At 39.0% G+C, this 14,093-nt stretch overlaps 1 protein-coding gene across 2 annotated transcripts in view; it reads right to left on the reverse strand.

Moving 5' to 3' along the window:
* The window catches only part of gad2.L (glutamate decarboxylase 2 L homeolog), a 56,451-nt gene that overhangs the window by 22,466 nt on the left and 19,892 nt on the right, over positions 1–14,093 (reverse strand). For both annotated transcript variants that reach the window (XM_041565851.1, XM_041565850.1), the window contains one exon: positions 8,284–8,399. In XM_041565851.1, coding sequence (XP_041421785.1) covers positions 8,284–8,399 — 116 coding nt within the window. The remainder of the gene's footprint in view (positions 1–8,283; positions 8,400–14,093) is intronic.

A 14,093-nucleotide genomic window follows, 5' to 3' on the forward strand; every position in this document is an offset into this window, starting at 1 on the left:
AGGGTAAGGTGGACTTGACCTAACTTCTGCAGGCAGGGAGCATTAGATACCCATTTGATCACTGATAGTGATGGGCAATTTTTATAAGCACGACTATTAAATGCATTAAATGCATTAATGCATTAAAGTCAGTGGGCGTCCGAATAATTTTGACGCATGTCAATTTTTATGTGCACCAAATTTCTTTTGACTGACTGACTGATTTTTCGGGGGCGAATTGTGGAAATTTGCCGCAAATTCGTGTCTGCCGAATTTATTCACTGAGCCTGGTTAGGTATGACTTCTGCCTTTCTTACAGGGTCGGACTAGGGGGCCGGGGCCCACTGGGACTTCTGGTCCAGGGCCCCCCTCCGGCCCCCCTGGCCCCCTACTGTGATGCGCCATGCACATGCGCGAGCTGCGTCGGTCAGCGCACATGTATGCATCGCTCAGTGAGCTGCGCTGCTCAGTGCGTATGCGCGGCACTGAAAACCTTTTTTTTCACCAAAATTTAGATTTTGGGAGAGGGGGTCTGGCCTGTCGGGGACCACCGGGTTATTTCCCAGTTTCCCGCCAGGCCAGTCCGACACTGCTTTCTTATCTTGTTATCCATTATTGCTTTAGAGGGCCACACAGTAGTGATGGGCAAATCTGTTTTGTTTTGCCTAACAATTTGCAAAACTATGAAAAAAATTGCGAAACAGTGAAAAGTTCACAAAACGCATTGAAGTCAAAAATATATATTTTTTTTTTGTCCATAAATGCATTAAAGTCAATGAGCGTCCGAATAATGACAATTTTGATATGAGCGTCAGTTTTTGTACGTGCGACTTTTTTGTTCAAATGCATTAAAGTCAATGGGCGTCTGAATAATTTTGACGTGTGACAATTTTTTTTGTGCGTTGCAATTTCGGCGAATTTTCACCACAGTTGCGCGAAAACATTCTCCGGCGACGAAACGCAGAAATCCGCGCGCCAATCCATGACTTACCACACAATATTGGTACCCTATACAGTTGTAATGAATGCACCTATTGATCAGTACCCTTTCTCTAGATTACATTTTGAGATCATTGTTATGTACAGTTTATGGTGTGTGCCTGGAGCTTCTCCTGTTTCAATTTATTAAGGGCGACCTGGACAAATGTAATAAAGAATTGACATTAGCAGTCAAGGGGGAAGTTTTACACAATCTAGGACTAGACTCTGCTTCTCCGTAGGGAGGGCAGTTCTACAGTATAGGAAACTTTGCTCTGAGGTTATGATTTTTGTAAGCTGGTATTAAAAGAGTAGTAACACCGAAATATGAATGCGGCTTAAAGTAATTAACATATGATGTACTGCTAGCATGCACTGGTAAAATGGGTGTGTTTGCTTCAGAAAGACTACTACAAGTTAAATAAATAACCTGCTGTGTAGCCATGGGGACAGCCATTCAAGCAGGTTATAGGTTACATAGCACATAATAGATAAGTCCTGTCCAATACAATGGTGTTCTATCTGTTATGTGCTATGTAACCTGTGCCTTTTATCCTTTTTTTCCCAGCTTGAATGGCTGCCCCCATGGCTACACAGCAACTTGTTTATATAAACTATAGTAGTGTTTCTGAAGCAAACACACCAGTTGTACAAGTGCAGGGCAACCGTTCATTATATTACTTTAATACAATTTCAGTTTTTGGTTTTACTGTTCCTTTAATGATGTTACTACGTGATAGGTAGGACTTTTGCTTATGATTTAAATCTTTAGGGTTTATCAACCAATTACATAAATCAAATTTTTTACTTAGACCAGGCTCTGCCTTACACATTTATATTCTATTTTTCACTGCACCCCCCATCATCTCCCTTAAAGGAGAAGGAAAGTCTTTTTGCACTTGGGAGTACCAAATGTTAGGCCCAAAAGTGATTGTATTTACTGAAACCCTGGGCTGGTGCTCCTATCAGCAGAAAACTGCACCGGCTCGGGGTTATACCAGTGAGCACCACGGATCGATCCTCTTCCGGCTTTTTCTTTCTTCAAATTTCCCGTGGCAGACGCATGTGCAGTTGAAATAGCCGACTTTTTAGTTAAAGTTCAACTTTACGTTCTACTGCTCATGTGCAAGCACGAGAAGAAAGAAGAAAACGGAGGAGGATCGCTCCGTGGTGCTCACAAGCGACAATTTTTATACAAGCGACTATTTTGTCCATAAATGCATTAAAGTCAATGAGCTTCCGAATAACTTTGACGCGCAACAATTGTATGTGTGCGACTATTCTGGCATGACTTTTTTTTCTTCGACTCACCGAATTTTGCACCGGCGAATTTTCTGCGCAGCAATTTGCCGCAAATTCGTACCTGGCGAATTTATTCGCCCATCACTAGAAATAACGTAATACGTGTGATTGAGGCTGCTTTTGTAGATTTTGAGATGTTGCCAATAGGAATCAGCGTTATCCCGAACACTGTTTTCTGAAAACATTGTAAATTCTCACCAGAAACGGGATTTTTAATTGTTTCAATTAGACCTAATTAGTTGCGAATGCAAATCAAACCATGGGATTCAGTGAACAGGAAAATTGTGAAGCAAAAGGAAACTTGGAAGCTCAATACAAAGACAAAAGAATAAGTACAATGGGATGTATGGTTGCTAAGGGAACAGAATTTACATCACAATTGTAGTTATAATGGTGCTTCAGCTCATACAATAATAAATGTCACCTAGTTGAATATGAGGTCCTACTCAGCTATCTATTAAGATGGAGTTTAAACCTTTTGCTCGGTTTCGGTTCCTTTAAACAAATCTGTTTGCTTATTTATTCCTGTACAGCACATGACAGATTGAGGGGCACATTTACTAAGGGTCAAATTTCGAAGTACTAAAACTTCGATATTCGACCATCGAATTGAAAAAGGTTTTTTTGGTTTGAATTTAGCTGTTTTCGATCAAATTAAAATCGTTCGATCGATCGTAGAAATCGTTCGAATCAAACTATTTGAACGATTTAATCGATCGATCAAATCATTTTCAAAAAAAAAAACTTTAACTTCTAAAAACTTAGCTAAATATTGGCTATAGGTTCTAGGAGGTCCCCATAGGCTAACATAGCAATTTGGCAGGTTTAAGGTGGCGAAGTTTTTTTAAAGAGACAGTACTTCGATTTTCGAATTTTTACTTCGAAATTCAAAGTTTTTGAATTCAAATATTCACTTTGAATTCACGTTGACCCTTAGTAAATGTGCCCCTTAGTATCTGTACCGCCCCCCAGACTTCTACAGGGGATTCAGGAACAAATAAAATAAACTTATAACAGCATAGATTAGTCGCCAAGTGACAAACCGCTTCTTCTTTAGGCGACCAATCTCCCCGAACTGCCTTGCCGCCGGCTAGAATGTAAATTTGCCAGTGGAATGGCAGTCAGATCGCTTCGGCTTTCCAAAGTCGCCAAGTTTCCTCGTGAGGCAACTTCGGGCAACTTTGGAAAACGAAGTGTTCCGAGTTCCATCCTGCTGGCAGTTTACATTCTAGTCGGCGGGAAGGCAGTTTGGGGAGATTAGTCACCCGAAGAAGAAGAAGCGATTTGTTGCTGGGCGACTAATCTCCTGAAATAGCAGCGTGTCTCTGCCCTGACAGTTGGAATCTTGGAGACCAATTCCAGCCTAATAGATGTTAGATGTAAGTTCAAGTAAGGGCTATACGTACTAGTTCTACATCAACATAATACTTGTAATCCTATTGTCGACCAGTTGGATCCAGTAACTTAGTTTTAATCATTTTTATAATTTTTGCTGTTTCGAGGTGGATCATTCAATGCTGTTACTGCCTCTAACCCAACCCGCTTTCAAGTTGAAGGCAGTCAAATAAGCAAATTGTATTTTCTTAAAGGGGTTTTTCACCTTTCAGTATGATGTAGAGAGTGATATTCTAAGACTATTCGCAATTGTCTTTCATTTTTTATTATTTGTGGTTTTTGAGTTTTTTATTCAGCAGCTTTCCAATTAGGGTCCACATTACCCTAGCAATCACGCATTGATTTGAATAAGAGACTGGAATAGGAATAGAAATAGAAACATGAGCAATAACAATATATTTGTAGCTTTACAGAGCATTTGTTTTTTAGATGGGGTCAGTGACCCCCATTTGAAAGCTGGAAAGAGTTCGAAGAAGAAGGCAAATAATTGAAAAAACACTATAAAAAATAAATAATGAAAACCAATTGAAAAGTTGCTTAGAAATAGCCATTCTATATCTTTAGCATTCTAAAAGTTAACTTAAGGGTAATGACCCCTTAAGATACAATATCCAGTCATTATTACTTGCAAATCTTGGCTGTTTGTGCCCTATACTTTTTCTACAGAAACATCGTAACTTTACAAATAGTGATTGGCGAAAAAATGAGTCTGGCGCAAAAATTTTGGACGTGCATCCGCAAATTCGCTTGTGTCAAAATCGCCATGAGTCAGCACTATTCGGATACCCATTGACGTTAAAGCCGAGTTTCACAATTTTTTTTGGCAAAGCAGGAGAAATTCGCATTATCACTATTTACAAAGTAAATGTGCCTAGTTCACTGAAACCATTTACAGTTACCTGGCTTGACAAATCCTAGATTTGTACTGGAATTTACTGTATCAGTTTCACTTCAAAAAGCTTCCTGGCCCTAATTTTTAACTTGTCTTCCCCAACTCACCTTTGACGCCCAACAACTCTTAAAGGCTAATTTAGGAATGACTGAGACTTCAGGTACCAAAGCCATGCAAAAGTTCCTAAACTCTTGTTTGGTTTCTTCCTTTGAAGAAAGCCGTTTTTTCCCCAACCAAAAAATAATGTTTTAATAGGTGTCAAGCGTTTTTTTTTTTTAAAAACCTATTCATGGAAAAAATACCCTGCTCAGAAGGAAGTCAAGGTATTCAAATGAAAAACCAAAGAAAGAATTTAGGAGCACTCACTTGGTTTTAGTACTCAAATGCTGGGGCCCAAAGGCTCAATTATTCTTAAATCACCCCCCCCCCCCCATTGCTCCAGAAATGACATAGGCCTTGGAGCAGGACAAGGACCCCAAAGGCTGGGACTACTTATGCCGGTACTCTAGTCTAATGGTCATTTCCAACCTCCACTTCATCTCCTCAGCATCTCTGGTGGATATGGTGTCAGGCTCTGTGGTATATAAGCAACAGTGGCTGGAGGTAGGGAAGGTCCTTGATTAGTGCTTGGAAGCATCTTAGAGTGACCCTAATACATTGCTGTAAAAACTTGGAACATGTCAGCATCAGTGTAGCTACTGCTCAGGTTCTGTTACATGAATATATACAATGAATACATATTCTTGAGACTGTATTTCTTGGATGAAGTGAGCATTGACTGACTGGAGTACAGGTATGGGACCTGTAACCAGAGTGCCTGGGACCTGGGTTTTCAGGCTAAAGTCCTTTCTGTAATTTGGTTCTCTAAACCGTAAATGGGTAGTTTACCTTCAGGTTAACTTTAAGGATGTTATAGAATGGCAAAATCTAAGCAACTTTTCAATTGGTCCTCATTAATTGTTTTTTTTAAAGATTTTTAATTATTATCCTTTTTCTTCTGACTCTTTGCAGCCTTCAAATAGGGGTCACTGACCCCATCAAAAATAAAAATGCAATGTAAGGCTACAAAAATACTGTAACTACTACTTTTTATTAATCATCTTTCTATTCAGGGCTACTCCTTTTTATATTCTGGTCTCTTTTTCAAGTACAGTACATGATTGCTAAGTTAATTTGGACCCTAGCAACCCAACTAATTAAATAATATAATATGAAAAACAATTGCAAATTGTCTCAGAATATCTCTCAATACTTCATACTGAAGGTGGCCATAGACGTAAAGATCCGATCATTTGGCGATGTCGCCAAACGAGCGGATCTTTCCCCGATATGCCCACATTGAAGTGGGCAATATTGGGCTGATCCGATTGTGGGCCCTAGGGCTGACGATCGGATCATAATGGATCCAATACGGGTGGTCGGATAGCGGGACTGCATAGACGCACAGATGCGGCCGATTTTTTAACCTGCTCGATCGAGATCTGCCCAGATATCGATCAGGGAAGCCCGTCGGATGTCCCCACACATGAGCCAGTAAGCTGCCGACTCGGTCTGTCGGAAGCTTTTATCGGCCCATGTATGGGGGCCTTAAAAGTTAATTTAAAAATGAACAACCCTTTAAGACTACTAAAATCATTTAAACAGTAAGCAAACCCAATAGGCTGGTTTTGCTTCTAATAAACATTATTATATCTTATTATATCTAAATTAACATTAATTATATCTTAGTCGGGAGCAAGAACAAGAAACTGTTTTATTATTACAGAGAAAAAGGAAATCAGTTTTAAAAATCTGAATTATTTAATCAAAATAGAGTCTAAGGGGCAAATTCACTAAGGCGCGAAGCGCCGAACGCTAGCGTTAATTCACTAGCGTTTGGCATTTTCGCTACTGCGCAAATTCACTAACGAACGCTGGCGTAGTTTCGCTAGTGTTACTTCGCAACCTTACGCCAGGCGAATCTTCGCTAGCGACGAAACTACACAAATTCACTAACTTGCGCAGTGTAGTGAACGCTACCTTTTACGCTAGACTTCCTTTGCCACCTCAGACCTGGCGAAGCGCAATAGAGTAGATAGGTATTGTTTAAAAAAAAAGTCAAAATTTTTTCTAAGTCCCAAAAAACGCTGGCGTGTTTTCTACATGATGGCTGATAGGCTGAAAAAGATCGAAAAATTTTTGGGGCTCCCCTTCCTCCCCCCTACATTTCCTGACTCATGGCAACTTACCTAGACAGTGGGCACATGTGTAGGGCAAAATAAAATTTTTATTTGCAGATTTGAAGGTTTTCTAGGCATTTGTAGTGCAGATACGTGTTCCTCCATTGAAATTTGAATTTCGCGCCGTATGCAAATTAGCCTTCGCTAGCGTAACTTCGCTTTATATAGCTAAACAACGCTAGCGCAACTCCGCAACCTTACGCTACCCCTGTGCGCAACTTCGGATTTTAGTAAATTTGCGAAGCGCTGGCAAAACTACGCCTGGTGAAGCGCGGCGAAGTGCGGCGAAGTGCGGCGAAGTTGCGCCTGGCGCAACTTCGCATCTTAGTGAATTTGCCCCTAAGGGAGATCGCCTTCCTGTAATTCGGAGCATTCTGGATAATGGCCTTCTGAATATCGGATCCCATATCTGTACCTAACTTCACCTACCTACACTGAACCATTTGGCCAGGTAACTGATAGGAGGCATGCTTGATCGACTAATGGACTCAATATTAATACCACCTTCGAAATGCCATTAAAATGAATGCTACTGGATGCACAATTTAATATATTGCAATAATCCTATAGATAGCAAGACCGGTGCATTATCTTCCTGGCCTACTTTCCCATAATTATATGTAAATACGTGTGCATAATTAATCCAGCCTGTGAGTGATACATTTTTAAACCTTCCAGAGATATGTACTGGTGCTATAATAAAGCTGAATGTGTTATGCAGATGGAGTGCAAGAAGAGGTGGCTGAGGTCAGTCCTGTCGCGCTGAGCTTTAGCAAAGGCATTAGCAGCCAATTTTCCGGAACAAGTGCACTGATTACAAGTACATTTAGCTTGTCGAGTCACCACTCATCTTACAAATGGGGTTTTTTGTTTAAAGTGTCAACCAACCTTTGATTACTGAGGGAGAAGGAAAAACGTAAAAGATCTATTTTATGTTGTTCGCAGACAGAGAAAATCATGTCTATCAACGGTATTTAGAAACGTAACGAAGGAAGGACAATAATACTGTATCCCAATCCTTATCCGATCACTGGTTCTATGATTATTGGGAGAACATTAATCTATCTCAGATTTGAATGAAGATCAATAGCAACAATGGTTTTACTCATTAATGATTTGCCCATTGAACATATAGGTAAAAATATAAACATTTTTGGTCAAGACATGTTTCTTGATAAAAAACACAATAATAATAATAATAATTTTATTAAATAAAATTGTTAGAAGACAATACACTGTGAAAATAGAGGTTATATTGAGTGAATTCGCTCCAGTGCAGCAACCCATAACAACCAATCAGCAATTAGCTTTCATGAGTCTGTGGCAGACGGAATAAAAAGCAAATATCTAGTTGCTATGGGTTACTGAGCTGGTCCAAATCAGAAATTAAGCTCTAGCGTGTAGTGTTATTGACTAGACACTATTTAAATCATTACTAAGCACATCATATGAAGGAGATACAGAGCAGACAGTTGTTTTAACATGTTAAAAATGCAGAAATAGAGATAAATAACATACATGTTCTGATGTGAAGGCAACCAGTCTGGGTAATGCTGCCATTCCTTTCTCTTTAACCTCTGGGAACATCTTGAAACGTGCAATCAACATAGCATACAAGTTAGATATGGCACCACCTGGAGTCCACAGTAATACATTGTTACTTTTTATTAGTGAATTATCAATACAACATTCAACAAACTCAAGAGCTTTTATTTTTATCCCTTCTACAAACATTTTTGCAACAGAACAAATTGTTTTTGATTTCTATGGAACCCAATGGGGAAAAGAATTGTCCTAGGGTGAGGTCTATCAACGACATTCTGTATCTGGGATGTCCTTGATAGACCTTCACATTGGACAATTGGTGCAAGACCAAGAAAGTAATGTTGGTTTTACTTTGCACTAAAACATTTAGATCGATCATGATAATTAGTACATCACCCCTCAAAATTATTAAAAAATATTTGATTTTTACAAATGTTCTCTGCACAGTCTGTTCTCAACCAAAATCGACCTAGGAATTCTTCATTATTTGCACTGAAACTGGACACCATAGCTGATGGTATCTCACTAGTACCACTGCAAAGTATGAAGTCATCTAATAAAGATGTCACCTTAAGGGGCAAATTCACTAAAGGACGAAGCGCCTAACGCTAGCGGTTTTTCTTTTTTTATGGGTGATAGGCTGAAAAAGATCAAAAATATTTTTGGGGCTCCCCTCCTTCCCCCCTACATTTCCTAACTCATGGCACCTTAACTATACAGTGGGCACATGTGTAGGGCAAAATAAAAATTTTATTTGCTGTTTTGAAGGTTTCCCAGGCTTGTGTAGTGATTCTACATATACCTCCATTGTAACTTCAATTTGGCGCCATATGCAAATTAAGCATCGCTAGCGTAACTTCGCTTTGCTTGGCGAATTAACGCTAGTGCAACTTCGCAACCTTACGCTTCCCCTGAGCGCAACTTCTGATTTTAGTGAATTTGCTTAGCGCTGGCGAAAATACGCCTGGCGAAGTGCAGCGAAGCGGACGCTGGCACAACTACGAATCTTAGTGAATTTGCCCCTTAGTCTTTTGGTGATTTAAAGGCACGTGATTTTTAGGATTTGGTTTAGCTGACGAATAAGAAATCCAAATCCTGCAACAAGTGCTCTGATTTGGCTGAATCCCAACTCAAATACTGGTACTAATCTATTCAGACACCATTGTGTAATGCACCATGTTTTGGGGTTTCCACCTCTTTTACCAGGTGCCTGATATATCACATGACTACAGCTACCCCAACATACAAAGTTACTTGAGTATGCTGAGAGATGAACTTCAACAAAAGCTCAATGCCTACATTAGCAATATTTAAGCACTGTAAGTTATTTTCATTAAAAAAAAAGCGAATGGATAAGAAATATTTCTTTGTAGAGCAAAAACAGAATCAGAAGTGTGACACTGCTAACACCACAGTAGTTCTTCGAATTCTGGATAAAGCATGAACAATTTCCATACTTAGGGGATTATTTATTAAGCTCCGAATACCCGAAATCCAAAAAATTTGGATTTTTCGGACCTTAAAAAAAAACAGAATTTTTCGTTTTTTTTTTAAAGTCCGAAGGTATGAAAACTCAGAATCCAAAAACCCAGCATCTCAAAGCTCTCGGGGTCCTGTATTAGTCAATGGGGAAGGTGCCAGTGTCTGCGCTGCTGTCAGTACCGATATCCAATGATTTCGGGCCAAAAAGTCTGAAAACTTCAGACTTTTCGGGCAAAGGTCCGAAGTTTGCCCAAACCTATTCTTTAGAATGATAAATAAAGTCCATTCAGGAATTTGGAGTTGCTCGGATTTTTATCTTAGAAATACTGAGATAAATTCGGAGCTTGATCTTAGTGTTCAGTGTTCTTTACTGTCCAAAATATGTGTTTTTAGAAATCAATGTTTCAAACCAAATTGTGTATCACTTATAGAATAGACACATATTCATTTGATTTCTTTAACTTTAATGTAACATTGTTAGGCAATGGTCACACAGGATTAATGAAGGCTCAGATTGGGGGGCCCGAGCCCACCAGGGCTGCTGCCTCAGGGCTCCCCTCCGCCCCCCCCTTCGGCGCTCATGTAGATTTTTTGCCGCTGCAGGAAAAGAGGCACAAATGAGGGAATGGATCTGGGCTGGTGGGGCACACAAGACCCGGGGGTCCACCGGGTTTTTTCCAGGTGTCCCGCCTGCCCAGTTGGACCCTGGGCTTAAGGCTCAAGTAGACCAGAGGTGCCTCCTATTGCTTATTTGGATTGACCTCAGCTTCAGCTCCGCTGTGTGTGACCGCACACAGCCTGATTCGGTTCAAATCAATGGAGCAGGGGCACTGAACAGATCTGCTTCTCTCAGCCTGCAAAAATAGCAGCTTGAACCTTCAGCCTGTGTGCCCATAGCCTAACAATGTTAAAGGAAATGTCAACCGGAAAAATTATTTTTGCCCAATAAAAGAAAACATAATACAAAGCAGCTTTGCAACATACATTAATTGTACATTTTACTAAGTTATCTGTATAGGTATTGCTATTGAAAGCGGTGTCTGTCCCTGTCTATTCTCTGCACTGTTGGTTCAGACTGTTGATAAGGCAGATGAGTAACAGACCTGTTTGTGCTGGGGACTTTTGCAACATTGCTTAAAAAGTAAAAATCAGGAGTTAAGCAAATGCTGCTTTCAATAGCAATTGTTTTTACAAATAACTTAAAAATCAGTGATTTTTTTTAATTTTTATAAATGTATATTGGAAAGTTGCTTAGAATTAAGTTTTCTTTTATTAAGCAATTTTTTAGTTTGGGGTTGGCTTGCCTTTTAAAGACATTACATTAAAATTACAGAAATCAAATGAGAATGTGTCTATGATATTAGTCATTGTGTTGGACCTCCAAGTGATGCTATATATATATAATATATATATATGTTTTTAAGACAACCACTGCCCCAAAGGTAGCATAACATAGAGAGAGAGGTTTTGTGACTTCACTAGGTGCAGTTTGTGGGATGTGCTAACCTTTGATTGACAGGAGGCTGCCCCTGTCCACTAGCACCTAAAGGCAGAGCTCTAGGAAAGTCCCATCCCATACTCTCTCCAAGATGTAAGGACTCCGCCCCTCAAATAAAAAATAAAAAATAAAAATTCTACAGCATTAGGCTGTGTTATATTAAAAAAATGATGCTTCCATGACTTAAGAGGTATTAGTATGAATTTAAATCTGAAAACAACAGCAAGAAAAATCCTAATTGCATATTGTCTACATCAGTGGTCCCCAACCAGAGGCTCAGGTGCAACATGTTGCTCATTAAAGGGCATGTAAAGTCTAAAATAGAATAAGGCTAGAAATGCTATACTTTGTATACTAAATATAAACATGAACTTACTGCACCACAAGCCTAATCAAACATATAATTTATGCTTTCAAAGTTGGCTACAGGGGGTCACCATCTTATAACTTTGTTATACATCTTTGCAAGACTAAGACTGTGCACATGCTCAGTGTGGTCTGGGCTGCTTAGGGATTGCCATAGACAAAGCTGCTTGAGTTCTGCATGGCTGGGAAGTAAGGCGGGGCTCTCCCTGCTGTTCATAAGTATGATTGTTTCCCTGCTCAGCAGTTAGGGACCATCTGACAATTCCTATCCACAGCAGTAAATGAAGGGAGAATTTCACTACAAACAGTCAGGTTTCTTATAAAAACGGTACACATTTTTAAATTAAAGTATATTGGAGATAGGTTTCTTTTTCATTAAAGAAAGTAAAAATGGGATTTAATTTTTTTGCCTATACATGCCCATTAAACCCCTTGGATGTTGCTCCCAGTAGCCTCAAAGCAGGTGCTTATTTTTGAATTTCAGGCTCGGAGGCAAACTTTAATGGCATATAACCAGATGTACTGCCAATTTGAGCCTCATGTAGGCTGCCAGTTCCAAATAGGCATTCACAACCTTTATTTGGCACCACCCAGGGACTTTTTTCATGTTTGTGTTATTCACAAACTCTTTTTATGTGTGAATGTGGCTCACAGGTAAAAAGGTTGGGGACCCGTTCTCTACATAATACTAAAAGTACATGTTCAGGTTGCAATTTTTGCATTCTTCTAATTCAGCAAACACACTGTACTCCGGAGCTGAATGTGTCAAGTTTGTGGATATATATCAGGCCATTATGATCTTTAAATTGTGAACAGCCAAAAACAGAATGTGTGCATGCAGCAACCAATCTGCAGGCCAAAGAATAAAAAAAAAGGATAATTCAAGGCAATAGCCTGAGCATGGACAGTTTTCCAACAGGCTTTCAAATGTTATGTTCATTAAAGAAAAAACAAAAAAGTTGAATTCCAATGAAAAATCATCCCCGCCCGGCATGCTACAAGCTCTTCATGCTGCCAGTACATTATAATCGGATGAAAGGAATGCAATCATTGCTTTATATTTCTATCTGCACAGCCGTCCTACCTTTGAATCCAAAAGCAGAAATTAGGTACCTCTTGTAATAAAGAAAGAACATTTTGTCCACTCGGAAACAACAAAGACCAATCACAGTTTAACACTCCAAACAGAATATGCAGTCAGTCACTTCTTGAACGGATGCATTTTGTGAATTCAATATACATTCAGCCCTAGAACTTCCAACCATCAAAGGTAATAAGGTAAATTCATCTTCCCCTTGTACTTTTATTAGTTGAAAGTGCCTGAGTATTTATCCAGAAACACAGGCAAAACGGGCCCTTTCCGGTAACCATAACAACCTGGGCTAGTGCGGTTACAGCAAGGAAAGCCAACATCTGATTGGTTGGTAAAAATTTACTGACTAGTCCCTTTTACCTGCGCTTCTGAATGAAACTGCAATTTTTAAAATAATTGATATGGCATTATTAAATATTAGAATATTAACAATCTATGTAGCAAACACTGAGACTGCGGAGACATTAACGCCACCATTTACTGTATTAACTCATTGTAAAGACATATTTCACAAAGAAAATATGTTAAACTAATACTTTTTCACCCTTTTCACCAAAAATTAGAGCTTTTGTTCTTTTATGGCATACATATCAACAATGCATGAGTCATTAAAGGGTGATATCTTAAGAATGCTATCTAATGAATGTATGTGTAACTCTAAGGGGGTTATTTATCAAAGTCCCAATTTATTTCAATATTTTCTGAAAAAAACTCTGACCAAATCCACACAGGTTTTTTTTTTGCTTATTTATTAATACACTTTCCCGAAAAATTTGTTTGCAGGAATTTTTCTGAATTCTTGCACAAAACCCAGCGCAGATCAAAAAGACTTTGAGACTTCTGCCATTGACTTATATGCAACCTCGGCAGGTCTGAGATGCTGGATTTTCATATTCCGACTTTTCTATCCTCGGGGTATAATTAATTCAGAAAAATTCGTAATTTTTTTTTCCACCAAAAATTTGGGATTTTATATATAAAAAAAAAAAAAAACTCAAATTTTTCGGGTTTTTGGAAATCGGACTTTAGTAAATAACCCCCTTAGGTATACCTAATAAAGGTACAGGTATAGGACCTGTTATTCAGAATGCTCGGGACCTGGGGTTTTCCGGATAACGTAATTTGGGTCTTCATGCCTCAAGTCTACTAGAAATTAATTTAAAATTCCAATAAGGATTAATTATATCTTAGTTTGGATAAAGTACAAGCTGCTGTTTTATTATTACAGAGAAAAAGGAAATCATTTTTAAAAATGTGGATTATTTGGATAAAATGGAGTCTATGGGAGACTTACATTCCGTAATTCGGAGCTTTGTGGATATCGGGTTTCTGGATAAGGGATCC

The sequence above is a fragment of the Xenopus laevis genome, chromosome 6L (assembly GCF_017654675.1).
Source record: "Xenopus laevis strain J_2021 chromosome 6L, Xenopus_laevis_v10.1, whole genome shotgun sequence".
In the NCBI taxonomy this organism is placed as follows: domain Eukaryota; kingdom Metazoa; phylum Chordata; class Amphibia; order Anura; family Pipidae; genus Xenopus; species Xenopus laevis.